The 17,772-nt window shown below is 42.9% G+C and overlaps 1 protein-coding gene across 1 annotated transcript in view; it reads right to left on the bottom strand.

The window, feature by feature from the left end:
* The window catches only part of GLG1 (golgi glycoprotein 1), a 91,131-nt gene that overhangs the window by 19,847 nt on the left and 53,512 nt on the right, over positions 1–17,772 (bottom strand). Inside the window, exons 5-10 of the mRNA XM_065662141.1 lie at positions 12,657–12,860; positions 11,952–12,023; positions 9,631–9,814; positions 7,467–7,681; positions 2,364–2,485; positions 1,739–1,840 (exon numbers count right to left, since the gene is read on the bottom strand). Coding sequence (XP_065518213.1) covers positions 1,739–1,840; positions 2,364–2,485; positions 7,467–7,681; positions 9,631–9,814; positions 11,952–12,023; positions 12,657–12,860 — 899 coding nt within the window. The remainder of the gene's footprint in view (positions 1–1,738; positions 1,841–2,363; positions 2,486–7,466; positions 7,682–9,630; positions 9,815–11,951; positions 12,024–12,656; positions 12,861–17,772) is intronic.

Raw genomic sequence — 17,772 nt, 5'->3', positions numbered from 1 at the left:
CCAGTCCAGGATTCTAACTGAACCAACAGCTGGCAAAATGCCTGTCACTGCATTTGGAGTCAACACCCTAATCTTGCAAAAAAATTTTGGAAGATCTTTAATTACAGATTAAATCTTCTAGAATTCTCTTCTGCCGCTTGCCAGCCAAATGCCAACACATGAGCAAAGAAATCACCTATGGGATGTCCTAAAGTAGCGGTAAGGCAGGTATGTATCATGTTTTCATTGTGTAAATACTTGTGTGCGCTTTGTACTGGTGCCATTTAAAAAAGCCAGTTTCATAAAAATCTGAGAAAAATTATTGTCTGCTCTGGATTTAGGCTCACTGAAGACTCAGCATCCCTTGCTTTTGCACAGAAGAAAACTGCAAGTGCAGATCTTTTAAGATGATGTCTAACTATATTAAAGCTAGGTGAGATATTGCCAAATTTCCAAAACAGATACTCTGGATTTCTGCAACACTTTACAAAGCAAACATCAACTGATATCAGCAGACACAGTTATACAGATTACAATAAAACAGTAAGAAAACAGTTCCTACTCCATGCATCAGCTCTAGGTGCACAGTTAATAAAACAGCTTTTATAAGCCAGTTGTAAGGAACAGTGGTTAAACAAGAAAGAAGAGCTAATGGTGCCCTGCCTGCACCAATGAATTACAATTATCCTTCCTTTCAGAAAAGCACAAACAACCAATCTTCCTTCTTCCCATCACTTAAGTTTGGCTTAAGCGATGAATTATGCTGGAAACATGGTACAGGCAGGAGAACTAGCAATGAAGGGAAACAGGAAGAGGAGGAAAATTTTGCTTACCTATGGAGACAGTTATCGAGATGAATAAATAAACAGCCACAAAGCCCTAAGCTCTCTGTTCCATAAAGCCCCAAGTATTTCAAAAGCAGAAGGTTCACAGAACATGTCAGCTCTCAACTACTGGCAGTGCTGCCTTGCAGATACAACTGTGAGTCAGATTTTCTTAGTGTTTGACTAGAATACCCTATGCAGTAACTGAAGCCCTTGACTTCCTGCCTTACACTCCTTGTGGTCACTGTGAACAGTTATTCCACTTCTTCCAGTAACCCCATTTCATGTACCTTACTTCCTCATCTCTCAGTCTTCAGAAGAAAACCCAAACACTTATTCTTTCCTCGCCGGTTATGTTTTATGAAACTTATACTCTCGTCTAAACCCACAGAGACACAAGGAGACCTGAATATATCTAAAACTGCAATTTTTTTATGAGAAAGTTTGAAAAGCAGTGCTGTAAAGGGAATTATCTCTGTTCTACAGGCTGTAATCACACCTAGAGAATTTGAAAAAAAGGCAGAAATGGAAGAAGGGAGCCTTTCACACAGTGGCTTTTTATTATACTTAGTAGCTTGGTTTTCTTAAGTCTCATACGGTAACAGAGCACATAAAACTGGTAAAACACAACCTTCAACTTCAGTATGGCGAGAGCAAATTCCTTTGATTAAGGATGCAGTGGATGTCAGAGCTCAAACCTGACACTTTCTAGGGCTGCATCATTTCCAAGTGAGTATCTGATTTAAGTGGGCTTCACACTTTCTAAACATCTTTTGCTTTGACTGTTCTAGACAGACATTAATGCCTTACAGACCTGGCATCCTTGAAAGTCTTCTTTTGAACAAGCATAAGCTGCATGGTTTTCCATGGAACTACTAATGCATAGAAACACTGCAAGTATCAAGGGAAGATTAATCTTTTTTTACAGTACTCACTTCCAGTCACGAGATATGAAATACTGGAGCTCCAGGAGCCTATGCTCACAGTCCTCTACCATCTTCTCAGTATACAAGTGCTCCATCAGGCAAGACAGAATCCTGCAAACAGAAGAAAGCAGTTAGGCAACAGACTGTTATAATCAAACTGAGCTTCCTTGTAACGGTGTTGCCAAATCAGCCCTTCCAATGAGCCATAGATAAGATGTAGACACACCATGAAGATCCTTCCCTTCCTCCAAAAAGATTACATCTAAAACAACTCTATACCACATTTGAACCCTCTTAAATTCCATTGGTTTAATTATCTCAGCAAGTCTGATGTACCACAACATTGTAAGGAACATCTTATATGAAGGCTGGCTGAGGAGACAGTAAGTATCAGACCTAAAGACAGACAACTGACTCTGCAGTATGGGCTTGCTTAATTGGCCTTTCAAGGCTTATTACTTCTCTTTGTGATATTGCTCAAGACAGAGCTCGGTTTGCACCTCCAACCCTGTACAAATTGCTAGTTTGGAGTCTATCAGTTCTGGAAAGGTTTTAGTATGTATACTAGTGAACCACACAACTTCCATGGGTGCCCAAGAGAAACCAAAATCTGTTGTAACCAAGAGCCACCTACATTGGGTCTCCAGATCGTATGTGCTTGCATGCAGTCTGGATCACTGATTCGCAGGCCTCGTTCAGTGCTCGGTCAATGCGGTAATCTGCGCCAGGGTCGGTTTCTTGAATCAGTGTTTGAAGCTGGAAGAAACAAATTGCAGACAAGAAAACAAATTACCAAAATTATCTGCACAAGAGCTCCTGCAACCTCACAGTGCGGCAATACTACGCCAATAACAACACTACCAGGTATGGCCTCTGCTTGACAGTTGCTTATTTGAAGTGCTTGTGCTGCTAACTCGATTGCCAGGCATAGGAGTCCAGCGCTGCTGAACCCTGATTACCATTACAAAGTAGCCCAGGAACACTGCATGAGACCAGTTGCATGCTGAAGGTCAACAGTAAACCTTGCCCACCTACACACTGATTTACAAAACAGACCTGGTAAAATCTGAATACTGTATTTTTGATCCATCTTATGCTTTGGTGGCAACTTCATTTCATGCTCTTGTGAGACCTCACCTGGAGCATTGTGTGCAGTTCTGGTGTCCTCAACATAAAAAGGACATGGAACTGCTGGAACAAGTCCAGAGGAGGGCCACGAGGATGATCAGGGGACTGGAGCGCCTCCCGTATGAAGATAGGCTGAGCAAGTTGGTGCTGTTCAGCGTGGAGAAGAGAAGGCTGCGTGGGGACCTAATAGCAGCCTTCCAGTATCTGAAGGGGGCCTATAGGGATGCTGGGGAGGGACTCTTTGTCAGGGACTGTAGTGACAGCACAAGGGGTAACGGATTAAAACTTAAACAGGGGAAGTTTAAATTGGATATAAGGAGTAAATTCTTTCCTGTTAGGGTGGTGAGACACTGGAATCGGTTGCCCAGGGAGGTTGTGAGTGCTCCATCCCTGGCGGTGTTCAAGGCCAGGTTGGATGTAGCCTTGTGTGGGATGGTTTAGTGTGAGGTGTCCCTGCCCATGGCAGGGGGGTTGGAACTAGATGATCTTGAGGTCCTTTCCAACCCTAACTGTTCTATGATTCTATGATTCATGCCATAAGGCTGATGGTACCAAACTATCTACAACTGAAACCCAAATCAATCTCTAAAGACCAGTTGTCTAACTACAAACAAACCTTAAAACAGTTTTTTTAATTGCCTGGAGAGGTCACAAAAGTTTTACTGAAATACTGGATAAAAGGCCCTGTTCTGCTGCCACAAGAAGTAGTATTTCCTCAGGGATGCTTGCTCAAGCTTTTGGAAGCGAGGTCAACCACAATTTGGTCTATAGTACACCATTATTTATATATATACATACATATATATATACATACATACACACACACACACACACATATATATATATATGTAAATTAAGAGCAGGGCATTAGGTTTTATCTACTTAAGAGAAGTGATGGTATAAGTGAAAGATGAAAACAAAAACTTTCCAAAGACTTAGAGAGCAGGTTGCCAGCTCGAAGCTGTGAAATCCCAGCAGCACTCCCTTTGTGCTTATCCTTTCCTGTCAAAATCCTTTCAACTGTGCAGGTAAATACAGTGTGAACAGTTTCATCAAGGCTTTTCTAGCTGCAAAACAGTTGTTCCGATTGAAACTTCAGAAAAATAACTGTCTCTTATTAATAAGGAAACCTAATTTAGCATCCACAGCACTAAGTTTCAATGTCCCTGGCATCTGAACATGGGTTTGGGAGATACCTGCTAGGAGAGGGGAAGGGAATTCAGGTAAATCTCAATCTATAGTTTTCTGTTGCATAAGTCAACCCCATTTCATCTGCCACCAAGCTGTGAATTCCCAAAGACTGACATAGGGCAGACTGGCACCATCACTTGACAGGAAAACATTTGTAGCTAACAAATTTGGCGGAAAAAAAACCAAAAACAAACAAAAAAAAAAAAACCAACCAAACAAACAAACAAACAACAACAAAAAAAAAAAAAACGAGAAAAACCAGAAGTAAGACAGAGCTTGCTTAGAAGGCAACTGTACTCCAGCATCAAATGGTCTACATTGTTAACATCCTGACACACTTGATCTCCGTTCCTTCCAACCCAAACCCGTCTGGGATTCTATGAAGTGGCATGTCCTTTACAAACTTTGAAAGGGCAGTGGGAGAAGAATCCATCTGTTCTGCTGGTGTATACAGAAAGCCTGCATACAACAGAGGCCAGTACTCGGCACATAAAGTGATGGCATCTGGTGTCAGATGTTTACATATAAAAAGGGATCAAGTACCATTAAGGGAATTACTCCCTCAAGGACCAATGTATGAGTAAAACCTCAAACCTGACACTTTCTTGCACACACAGCTTAAATAAACTGACTGGAGTACTATGTAGGCAGGATTCTTCCAAAGATCTCAACTGGTATTTTTGTTGCCACCAAGTGGAAGAGGCCAAAGCACACCAGGTACGTCAGCTTGGAAACACCAGATCACCTCCCAGTTCTCCTTGTCCTGTTTTGGGCACTACTGCATGATTCCCAGTCCTGATTCTCAACCATGTGCAAGATGTGCAGCAGCAACCCAACTGCCCCGTCTGCAGGAGCAATGACAAAACTCAGCACCAGTGCTAAAAGTGAAGGCTTGATAGGATTTCCCCCTCCCACAACAAACCCTTGCAAGATGAAAAGCAGCTGGATAAACTTTATAATCTTCTGAACCTTTATTCTGATATGCAGATAAATTAACAATTAATTATCAATTTATCAGCTGCATTAGAAATGGAATGCAGAAATACCTGCACTTTTAGTAGTGATTATAGTTTTACAAGCTTAAGGGACTGAAGAGAAGAAAAAAATACAGATGAGACCTGAACAACATAAAAAACATATATTTCAAAAACAGTTTGCCAGCAGCTCTAGTATAAAGTATTACTTGCACTAAGCAACTCCACAGGTGCCAGACACTGCCAGTGCAGCTGTAGACCTTTTAAAGGGCTGATGCTCACAAAATCCAGGGACTCGCACCACGCAGGATCTCCATCTTCAAAGAACAGCATAGCAATGATATTTGCAGAAGACCATTTAATGACTGGAATGTATTCAAGTTGTATATGCATCCCCAAAGCAAAGAGCAGCTTGTTATACACAGGAAAACATGCTCCAGAAGTAGTACCTCCTTCTTTTCATACTTTTTCTTTAATAAAATGCACGCCCTCATAGAAGTACATCCATAGTACAAATAATAGGGGCCTTATCCTATGAGCAGGAAGCTCATTCTAACACAATAAATCAAAACAGAACAAATCCAGCAACAGCTGAGGCAGCCATTACTGTTAAATACAAAAATGCAAACAATACGTGATTTAGTACCTCAAAAGCTGTAGGCAGCTATACAATAGCACCATGCCAGTCCTCAGGAACCCAGAACACTGGAATGTTAAGCCTATTCTTGCAATCATCTATTTCCTCTTTCCCATGAAAATACTGACAAACTAAATCGCATTTTATAAAATCAACACCTAATTTGCTATCTTTTGCACAGAGAGTAGAACAAGGCTCATTTAATGCGGAAGGGGACTCATGGACAATCCCCGCTATTGCATCAACTTACTGTACAAAAATAAAGCAGCAGCCTAGGTATAAGAGAACTGATAAAATAAACCCTATAGATTTCTACAGACATGCTTTTCCTCCTGAAGTGTGAAATCTCATCTGTCTTTTAGGGTCCTCTGCCTTGACTTTTGACTTGTTCTGAACATGCACTTCATGATCAGGAATTTGTTCCCAAAATGAACTGATCTTCTGACAATTTGCAATTAATCAAGTTGCGAGGCAGCAAGTTCAATTTTGTATTTAAATAGAAACAAGTATCCAGCCTTTCACACGAACACTGCACAGCGTAAGTCATACACTATAGCTCACCGCAGAAATGACTCAAACTGCACCAATCTGAGCCCTGCAGCTGCACCAGCACACCTGGTATTTATGCAGAAATAAGCTCCACCACAAAAGCACCCTGTGCCTCACAAAAATTTAACAGATATTCATTTATCTTTGATTACATACACAAACCAGCAATGTTTCAGGCTCAGGCTTTAAGCACCACTGTCACTGAAAATGGACTACAGTGGTTCTGTGTATTGCAGGAGGTGAAGAGCGTTCATCTCCGCGCATTCCTACAAGGGCACTAACACTCCCTAGCCATTTTTGGCATTAATGTCACTTTTCCAGGCTACAGGCCATTAAAAGCAGGTATTAAGTAAAAAAAAAAATAATATCCCATTAAAAATCACTAATGGTTTGAACAAACCCTAAATAATTGTTTTCAATTTGAAGAGACTACAAACGGGATGCACCTGAGCTAAAATGGATGTTGAAAAGAACTATCCCATTTTAAAAAGGTATTTTGGAGAAAAACATTTCCTCCAGAGGCTGCAATGATGACAACATGCAGCAGTACATTGCGCCTACCTGCCCGAAAGTCCCATCTCCATCGTTTAAGCTTAACAAAATAGCAAAAATAAAACTGAATGGAAAGATGCTTTGATAGGATTTAGTGCACTTCCAAAGACAGGGCAGAACGGGAAAAGGGAAGGAGATGGAATGTTTCAATATTTATTAAAAAAGCAAGTTTTGCTACATCTTGCACCAAAGAGAGAATTCCATGACTTAAGAGTCCTCAGTATGGGCAAGACTTGGACCTGCTGGAGAAGGTCCAGAGGAGGGACACAAAAATGACCAGAGGGCTGGAGCACCTCTTCAATGAGGAAAGGCTGAGAGAGCTGGAGTTGTTCAGCCTGGAGAACACTCCAGGGAGACCTGATTGTGGCCTTACAGTTCTTAAAAGGTGCCTATAGAAAGATGAGGAAAGCCTTTTTAGCAGGGCTTGTGTGACAGGATGAAGGGTGATGATTTTAAATTAAAAGAGGGAGATTCATGCTGGATGCGAGGAAAAAATTTTGTACAACAAGAGCGGTAGAACACTGGCCCAAGTTGCCCAGAGAGGTGGTGGATGCTCTATCCCTGGAGAAATTCAAGGAAAGGCTGGATGTGGTTCTGGGAAACCTGATCCAGTTGAAGATGTCCCTTACTCATTGCAAGGGATTGCACTAGATGAGCTTTGAAGGTCCCTCCCAACCCCAACCATTCTAGGATTCCAAGATCTTACCGCCTGCTGGCAATTCAAGCCGACGTTTCCCTTTTCGCCCCGCACTACTTTCATCAGGCAATGCAGGGTGCGCCCCTTCCGGTGCAGACCGGAGCAGTGGTGCTCGATCTCCCCTCGACAGCTTAGGATGATTTCTGGGCTCAGTGAGAAGTCTTCCATCAGCATGCGCCGGTAGTCCAACATTTCCCCCTGGCACTCGCTGCTCACTTGCCGACCTGAGCCAAGAGAACATGCCATGATTCAGTATTAAGGTTTATCAGAGGCCTCCTTGACCTACGCTGTCACCATGCTGGAGGAAGAAGGATGATGTCCACACTCTGGATAACACCAGAATGCAACAAATGTGCTAAACCAGATGTGCTGGGAATTAAATCAGTTGTTAGCGTAGCACCCATCATTTAACTAAAACATAGCCAGTCTATGGATTCAATACATGGTTTTTGTAAAGGATTCCTGAAAGATTAGAAGAATCTGATTTTGGATTTCATGTTACAGGAGTTGCTTCTGAAGCTGCAGGTCAGCTTTTCCCTATGTGCTCAAAGGACTCATTCTTCAAGTGGAAGTTACCTTTGGTAACTTACCCATTTGGTGTGTAACTGGGCAAGGGGTTTGTCTGGACAGCAGGTTGGAACATATTCTCCGAGGACAAAGTTTTCTAGAGCAACAGCACATAACTTTCTCAAGAAGCCAAGAACCAGAATAGAATACGTTACCAAGAGTATCAGCATCCCTGTCAGTGTTCAGGGCCAGGTTGGACAAAGCCTTGGGTGGGATGGTTTAGTGTGAGGTGTCCCTGCCCATGGCTGGGGGGTTGGAACTAGATGATTTTGAGGTCCTTTCCAACCCTAACTATTCTATGATTCTACAAGTATATACAGAGTATCTAGCCCACTGTTTGTACAGAAATCTAGCTTTAATAAATGCCTGGACCTGCTACAAGCTTTCCTACTGTCTCCATGCAGACAATTTGGTTTTCCTTTTAATCAAAACAGGTTGGCTTTTATCCTATGCCTTTTTCGGCTTTTTCCTACCCCCTATCACAAGTTATTCATAGCTGTACAATGCCCAATGCAACAGAGGTCCTACATCCCAACAGGGGCTCCCAGGCATTATAATACAGACACATGGAGGTGTGTGGAATAACAACTGTTCCTCCCAGGCTATGCTTCTACATAAGCCATATGCTGGAGAACCCACTCCACTGTAAAGTAGAAATTCATAACTGAACAGCAGTTTTCTGCATGTAATTCAAGAACACACTTGCCCTACTGCAGGGAGAAGGGAAAAAAAAGCACCCACAACTCTTCCACAAACAGGACACATCATTTCCACATCAGTCAGAAGCAACGAGTTATTAAAACTCAAAATGCACAGATTGCTTATGGCGTTACAGCCTTTCCCTTCCGTGCCAGAGGCACTGCAGCATGCAGCCCTGCTGCTGAGTCGAAACTGCTCAGTTGCACACCAAGGGGAAAAAACCAAACAACTCTGCAGTGCAGATTAGAGGCTATAACATGTCATTTTACATCTTCTGGTAATTTCAGAGAACCTTTAGCATAGTCCCTGCTGCACAGGGCCTTCTAATGCCTTTGGGACAGCCACTATTGTTATGACATCTCCAACTTTCACTAACTTACATGAACAAAAATATTCTCACACTTACCTTCCTTCTATACAGGATAAAATAGGGTTAGAGAAAGTAAGGCATTTACCCAAACTGCTGAAGTGCAAGGAGAGAACATTACTTAGAAGAGGGAGAGGACTGAGTACCCCTGGCTTCCCAGGAGAGATGATAAACAGGTTGTCTATCCTGTGTTTTATCCCAGTAGCATATTTAACGCTTACTACATAAAGGAGGAAAAAAGCTCCTTGAATGCATAGTGAATAGAAGGATTTGCAATTACACACCCAAGCGGGATTTTCTATTTTGCATTTTAAACTTGTCTACACAACAGCAGTCAGCACCACAGATTTACTCAGCTATTCTAATTTTCACAACAGCACTGATTAAAGTCTCATGATGAGGAAACTTGTCACTGAACCAAAGTTTGAAGGTTGCTTGGAGAAGGAGGCTGTAATTGAATGTTAAAGCTGAAGGCCCAGGAGCAACTTTTAAAATCCAGGTGCCAGCAAGCTGCACCTCTCTTGATTGAACTCCACTTACCTCTGTGCACTGCAGACTCCAAACACATCAACAGGTAGGAAAGTCTGGCTTCCCGAGAGCGGGGCAGGTTCTCCACGTTACAGCGGTACTTCTTCAGATCACTTTTACAGGACTTTGCCAGTGAGTAACTGACTTTGTAGTCTTGGGCAATCAGCTTCTGGCGGGTTGTCAGCGCATCACGACACTGCAGGAGACACATTGGGATGGCTGGATGAGCTTTCACTTAGTGGGAGAGAGTCAGATCTACTACTACATTTTCAAGTTGCTTTAAAAGTCATACACTTCAGCTGGACTGCAGTTAAATTTCATTTGTCTCATAGAGACAATGCACACTGAGGTCAACAGATCAACAGTTTTAAAGGCAGCAGCTCTCTGCAGAGCTCTTCTTGAAACTGTGCATTCATCCAGCAATCTGGGAGAGCTCTGGCCATAAGCGTGACTCATCCTCAGGAACCAGCATCAGTTGCTGATGCTCATATCCCAGCTGTGGTCTGTGCTCACCCTGTGCCCTTAAGAAACAACTTTTTCCAGTCACATTTACAAACTAGCATGTTCTTTGGATTTGTTCTGCAATGTGCCCAACAGATGACAGCAGATAAAACAGCCTAACCATGGGAATTTCTAGGCATTTTCCACAAACGGCGAGGCTCACAAGGATGCACTGTGCCCAAACCCAAGCCCAGCAACTGCAAGAACAACCCTTTACATTTCATCACAAAAGGGGCCTGCTACATTTAGCAGCTTTTGGTTTAAATTACACAAAAATTACATCTGAAGGTTGCAGATAATTCAGAATACCTCAAGCAAATTTGTCCCTTCATGGCCTATCTGAAAGGAAGAAAAATTGTGCCTGTGTAGGGTGGAGAGGCCAGGGAGCAATTACGGCACAAGGATCAGATAAGCCCTATAGAGCCCTCTGCAATTCCTTACATCAAGTTTTATGATTTTTCTCCCCCTTCTTCCCATACCTACACCAGGACCTGGAAAGCCCTACCCCAAGATACTCCCATCTCCTCCTTCATGCTCCCATTTATGTGCCATGGCTGAACTCTTAGGACTAGAGAGACGTAAAGCTCCTGACAGGTGGAGATGCAGGCTCACAGATACCTCATCCCCCACAGCAGGGGAAGACTGTATACACCAGGGATTACACAAAGCAAGCCACCCACCAGGCAGCTATTGTTGGCTACATGTGTCTGCAGCAGCCAACACCATCAGCAAGGAGGGACTTTTTACTGGGTAACAGCTTCTACAAAACTCGTGACTCTGCAGATGGTCCAACCTTGGCAGCTACAAGAGTGAGAACCAGATTTTGTGTTCCTCCTGCTCTGCAAACTCCACCTCTGCCACAGCTTCCTCTCAACATCATTCATTCCTATCTTAGATGGTCACGGAAAAGACCCCTCAAAAGCCATATACAACCATAACCAGGTTAAGCAAAAAGAACAGTCCATTTCAGTAATATGCTTGTATAAAACGAGGCTTTGTTTCAAGTTCTCAGGGATTACTCTCAGTTTTGAATTTGTTAATTGGAACCAAGCTTTCAGACAGTTAAAGCATTTAAAGAAAAGGGAATCAGAGACCTCCAGGCCTCTGCATCAGGCTCCTTCAGCAGAGCTTTTCTGAGGACAGCTTTACAGATACCCATATTGATATCTTTTCAGACAGATGATATAAAGTCACATAATCCCAAACACCAAGACTGTGGTTCCAAAATCACTGACAGCATTGCTGCCTTCCTAGAACACTTGCACCAATACAAACTCTTTTGGGGACTGGCTTTCCAGAACAATTTTTTTTATTGTCAAAAACCGCATCTTCAGGAAAAACGCCAGCAACTGAATTGTGCATCTTTCCTACAGAATTTGCTGCTTCATAGTTACTCATAGCCTGGGGGCGGGGAGAAAAAAAAGTGAACCTCACAGAGCTTCCTGTGCTGAGGAACTTGGGTATTTTGTTTCTAATCTGTATGTTATGACAGCATTTATCCAAGACTTACCCCAGCGTGACGTGACTTCTACTTTAAACACTCAATTACAGTGCTACTACTTGAGCTCCACATCTACCTTTGCAAATCACCCACCCAAAAGCTTTATTTAAATCCTTAACTTTAAAGGCTGTAACTTGAGTACAATTAATTCAAGCCACCAGCACATAGCTGAAAACATAAACACATCAAAGTCAAAGCATCTGTTAAAGCAGTCATCCAACCACATAGATGATGGATTTTCCTCAATACGAGAAAAGAATAATGTAGCCCAGACTGATGAATGATTCGAAGATTTCTGTATTAGGGTTGTCTCACCAAGACAGATACCTACCTTTTCACTCATTGATTCTTCAAACTTATGATTAAAGAGGCACTTGTAGACTCTACCTTCCCCAGCCTGAGTCTGTGAAACAGAACAGTAACATTTACCATTAAACAGAAGACTTGTAATGCGTAACAAGCAGGTTAAACTATACCCAAGAGACATTTTTAAAACTAAAAATATGTTAACTTTTCAAATGGCAGGGATAGCTTCTATGCTATTTTTTTTTTTAAATTTTACTGCATTAAAAAAAAAATCGGATTATGTTCATCACCTTTTTAGTAAGAAGATGCTCAGCTGATACGAGCTAATTCATACTCAACAATGCAGCTTTCCAGCTCCAGGCATAAAGAATGCTGCAAGCAGCGAGACCAGGCTTAACCTTTTGCAACAGCTTACCACTGCAGAAGGGAGCAGCCACTTTTGCTGCTTCCTCCTCCCTTTTCAAGTCCTTCCACTCCCTGTCATCCCATCTCTGGTGCCCATTAAACCATTTATGCCAATTCAGTTCACTTACCCACTGGAAATAACAATTATTTGTTGGGTGAGTGAATTTAATACCAGATTTATCGTAAAGTGACAGCTACAGGGTGTCTGCTTTCAGTATTACACCTTGCTCAGGCTCCGCTTTACCATTCCTTTCCTGCTTCCAGTGGAGTTTTGTGTTTTTTTAATGTATTACTGCAGAAGGGAATGTAAAAGGAAACTACTCACATTTTCACAAAATCGCTCTCTATCATCTCGACACGCAAAGTAGAGATGTCGGTCCAAATGGAAGTCATCCGAAGAGAGTTCAGCTACACGAAGAATTGCCTTCTTACACTGATCTGACACCTGAATTCGAGGATCAGTCTCCTCTGCCTCTTTCACTAGGCCTTTTTCCAGGCATGCCACCACCTCTCCTTGTGAGTGGGCATCCTATATGAGCAGAACAAGACAATATGTGTTACCAAGCACATATACAATCCAGTGGGCTGTGATGATGGATAAGAACCACATAAATTAAGCAACAAAGTCTGTCTACACAGAGGCTTCCAGAAGTTCAGCCTAAACTGCATTTACATTCAGAGGAGGCAAATGTTATTATCTGTTCTATCTACACATTTTATACATCATCCTACTGATGGTCACCATGAAATCCCCCCTCCAGTGCTCTGGGTTTGTTTTACTGTGATTATCACTGCTTAGCCACACTGCTCAGAGCAGTTTACCAAAACGGTCAGGCTACCCTGAACACGACACAGCTCTCTGCACCATGGCAACAGTATCACATTAGGAACATATGTGGTGGAGACAAAAATCATAGCTCCTCCATGCTGAGAAAAGCCTTCAGTTTGGGTGGCGATAACTGAGGGATGCTAACAAGGTCACAAATGAGCACTGACCAGCGTACGCTTCTCAGAGCTAATTCTTCCATTAAGAGCATTAAAAAAACTCAAAGCATTCAAGAGTTGATGAAGTCTCAGATAAGGTGGTTCTGGTACACCACATTCACTGCCCTGCAAGCCTGAAGACAACTCTGGACTACAAGCAGTGACTGCCAACACACACAGGGAGCCTGTGCTTTGCACGGAAGCCCAGAAAAGACAGGACAAAGCTGATCAAAGCTCTGCTTAGCTTCTACAACCTTTTTACATGTTTAGAAAGGGAACCATACCCCCTCTGTACCTCTCCAGAAGGTCTGATTCCTCTAATAAACAAGAACTCTTCTGGAACAGATTTCTCAAGGCTTCCGAAAGTTTTTCTTGTGAAAACAACCTTAATTTATGCTGCTCTCCTGTGAGGTTGTTGCTGCTAAAATTCTATCAGACTACCTGGAAGCATGCATAAGGCATGCTTATTTGCTTCACCGGAATCCCTTAACCTGCCACTCACAGTAATCATGTAGGCAGCTCACTCTGCCAAACAGATTCATCCATTGCTGTTGCAGTCTCCACAAAACATGACTGTGACTATTCAAAGCCATGCAACTCTTTGGAATCTTTCTGTTCCAACATGTCTCCTCAGGCAGGCAGCTTCTGATTCCTGTTTCAACTCTGCTATACTTGGACCACAAGCAGAATTGGATGATTACAGCACTGAAAACACAACCTGAAAGTATAATTGGTTTAAAAGGGCTAAAAGTAGTTTTTCCCCTTAAAAGGGGGGGTGGGGGTGGGGACTGCAAACCCACACACCTCAAAGCTCCTTATTTTTGTTTGCTTGTCTTTGAGTGGTAATCGGCCAATTCGACATGCTGGCCAGACGTCGGCATCTTTGAAGAAGTATCATTATGTATCAACAGTCCATTTAGGATTCAAACCAAATGGAATCAGAGGTTTGCAGTATGATCACCACACTACTTAAAACTGCCATTTATCCATAACCATGCCAAACACAAACGCTGCGCTGCAAATCCTTGTGGTCTGTCACAGGCAGCAGTTACAGCTGAGGAGCTGGCAAGTGTAGATGATTGAGAACAACTCTTCTTAAGCTACTCTGGCAGGCTTTTGCTCCAGCCTAGTGAAGGTACAGCTGGGAGGCAGGGCAGACCATGATTACCCTCACCCACCAGCAGCCTCTCCTTGCACACCAGCAAGAAAGGCACGAGGTAGGCTACTCCTGCTAGGAAAACCAGAAGTTTCCTGGTTTCTTTCAGCATGGGTCTCAAATCCTGGTCAGTCATACTATATATTAAAGGAAACTTACTTCTAAGCTTGTAATCAAAGCAGATTTCCATATGCTGGATGCTGAATGTTTACTACTGCATTTCAGGGACCCACCATGAAATGATCAATTTATTGCCTTACTCTGCAAATACAGTTTTTACATTTGGGTAGGTCATCCTGAGCACTGGCTTCTCTGCTGCCCTGTGTTACCGCAATTTTCAAACACGTCAGACTTAATAGAAACACCCACACGTCAACACTGCTGGCTCCTGTCCTGCCCTTTCCTCCCACCTCCAAGCAGTGACACATTTTCTTGCCACGCCGTTGGTGTTCCTGTGCCCACCTGACACTGTTTAAGAAATTTACTGACCAAATCTAGGCTTGTTTTCAGACAGATCAGGTCCCTAAATGCTAGTGATAGCTAGCTAAGCTATCTTAAGGAGGTCCTAGCTTTTCATTTCTTCACAAGTGCAAGAAAGCAGCTACGCTACTGGCCAAACGCATTCTAGATGGGACATTACAAATGGTGGTTTAGAGAAATTACCTCTTCAGGCTTTAATTATAAGCTAACACCAACTGTATTTAAGAATGTACAATCACAGAATCCCAGACTGGTTTGGGTTGGAAAGGATCTTAAAACTCACCCAGTTCCAATCCCCTGCAATGGGCAGAGACAACTTCCACTAAACCAGGTTGTTCCAAGCCCCATCCAAGCTGGCCTTGAACACTGCCAGGGATGGGGCAACCACAGCTTCTCTGGGCAACCTGTGCCAGGGCCTCGCCACCCTCACAGAGAAGAACTTCTACCTAAGAGCTCATCTCAGTCTCCCTCCCCTTGTCAATTTAAAGCCATGCCTCTTGTCCAGCAGCTGAGGGCACTTGTCAAAAGCCCCTCTTCAGGTTTCTTGTAGCCCCTTTAGGCACTAGAAGCTGCTCCAAGGTCTTCCCAGAGCCTTCTCTTCTCCAGACTGAACCAGCCCAGCTCTCTCAGCCTGCCTCCAGAGCAGAGCTGCTCCAGCCCTTGCAGCATCTCTGTGCCTCCTCCGGACTCACTCCTACAGCTCCGCATCCCTCTTGCGTTGCTGCCCCAGAGCTGGATGCAGGACCGCGGCGGGGGGGTCTCCCCAGAGAGGAGCAGAGGGGGAGAATCCCCTCCCTCAACCTCCACCCTGCAAATCTGTCAAGAGTTTCATTTGGCACTCTACCTGGCTAACCTGAACACCAGAGCTGTGGGTATGGCTCTTAGACTAGTGAATTTCCAGTAGTTCAGCTCACACAACATTGCTGTAAGACTGCACTAAGGAAACAGACTGAGCTGAATGTTAACATTTCTTAACACTTAGACTCATTTCCCCCTGTGTCTAGTAATTCCATGAAACTAGGGAAAGAGTGAGAGCAACTGTACTCAAAGCACTTCAGTATGGAAATCAAAGCAAGAAAACAATGGTCTCCTAAGATGTCTTTTTTTTTTTTTTTTTTTTTTTTTTAGGAAGCTGAAAAATACTATTATCTGGTAAAGTAGAGCAGCAGATGTTCAATTGTCTTCGTTATGGCAAATAATCTACTCCAGTTTGGACATCATGGCTAAACCTAGTACCCGGGCAACTATACACTATTCGCCAGTTTGATACCATCCTGGACATTGCTGGGACCAGGAAAGCAGCTCATTCTGATATGCAGCCTGAGAAAAAAAGCTCCATCTCAATTACCAATTTCAAATTAGATCCCTTTGCATGAAGGCAAAGCAAGCTTTAAATACCAGGAGACCAAATTTGCTATAAAGCACAAGTGTCAACCAGAAAGGTGACTGAAACTGTTCTCCAGTTCTCCATTAACTTGAAACCCACAGCAACTCCACAACACAGGCATGTTACAAAACTTAATGCTTTCAAATGACACATCTGCAGCCTTTCTTCTATATGCAGCAAAATGAGGTCCACAGCCAGATCAAGACTTCTAAGCTGAATTTTATTGCTTTTAGAGATGAGAAAGCTTTAGAGAGCAGAAAGCCAACAAGAAATGTGGAAAAGAAAGCACAGAAAACACCACATCATAAGCAACAAATCCAGCAGGAGCAGAGCTTAATTAGGAAGTAGAAAGGAAGCTAAAACAAAAAAGTATAGAAAAGGAAAACTATTAGGTAGAAGAAGGGTTTCAAGAGGCAGTGTAAATCCAGAATACCTACTGAAGTGCTTTTATATTGAAAAATGCCAGTTTATCCCAGTCACTATGATGAAGCTATCATACTGCAATCTACTAGCCACCTGGTGTGGCTGGAGTTAGTGGTCTAGCAGCGCTTATTTCTATCAAAAAAAGGCAAGAGATGAATTTCTTCCCCCATCTTCCTCCTCAGGTGTCCAGGTCCCAGTTATTAAATTCACAGTTACATTCAGTTACACAAAAGGGTAATGACTGCTTCTCTACAGGCAAATCTCAGAAGCTATAGCATGGAAATAAAACCCAAACCACCATCTGATGGGAGTAAATTAGATTTCTCCAAAGCAGAAAAGAGAGAGAACAGAACACCAACAAAAGAAATACTTGCATAGCCATTTATAGCTGTTTCCATAGCAGTATAAAATACCTCAATTGCTCCAAGTGCCACGGATGACAGCATAACAAAAGACATCATACGACAGGCTGCAACGCTTTCATGCACCAAGGCAATATATTCTGGGTTGGGCACGAAGAAAGTGAGGAATATACGTACACTGCATTAAACCCCATAAAAGCTTGGTTAGTGGCTTGCTTTGCTACCCCACAGAAACCCAGTGACCCAAAGGTTGCATTCGTTTCCTCTCCCAGACACCCTGTGCCTGTGGCCACCTCTGCCATCCTCATGCTTCAGTCATCTTAACTTCTGCAGCCAATCCAGTGAGGCACACCAGCCTGCTGGCTCTGGTTTCACCTCTGCTATGTGAGATTTGGCTTATGCTCACAAAATCTACTCCAATGCACCCTTCAGTAAATATTTAAATTTACTTAATTTGGTCATGCCACAGATAATACGCAGACCTGACACTCAGAAGTCCCATATCACACTTTTGATTCTGAACTGACTGTTAAAAGTCAGTTCTCATTTCATGAGGTCCTTCAGCCCCGTATTAAAAGAGATACTTTATGGAGAAAGGAAGTTACCCAGCTGTTACTACTCTGAACTTGTAGTGACTGCAAGCTCCTCC

This window comes from Lathamus discolor, chromosome Z, assembly GCF_037157495.1.
Source record: "Lathamus discolor isolate bLatDis1 chromosome Z, bLatDis1.hap1, whole genome shotgun sequence".
NCBI lineage: Eukaryota > Metazoa > Chordata > Aves > Psittaciformes > Psittacidae > Lathamus > Lathamus discolor.
The sequence above is the reverse complement of the archived record's forward strand: the minus strand, read 5'-3'. Positions and strand labels throughout refer to the sequence as shown.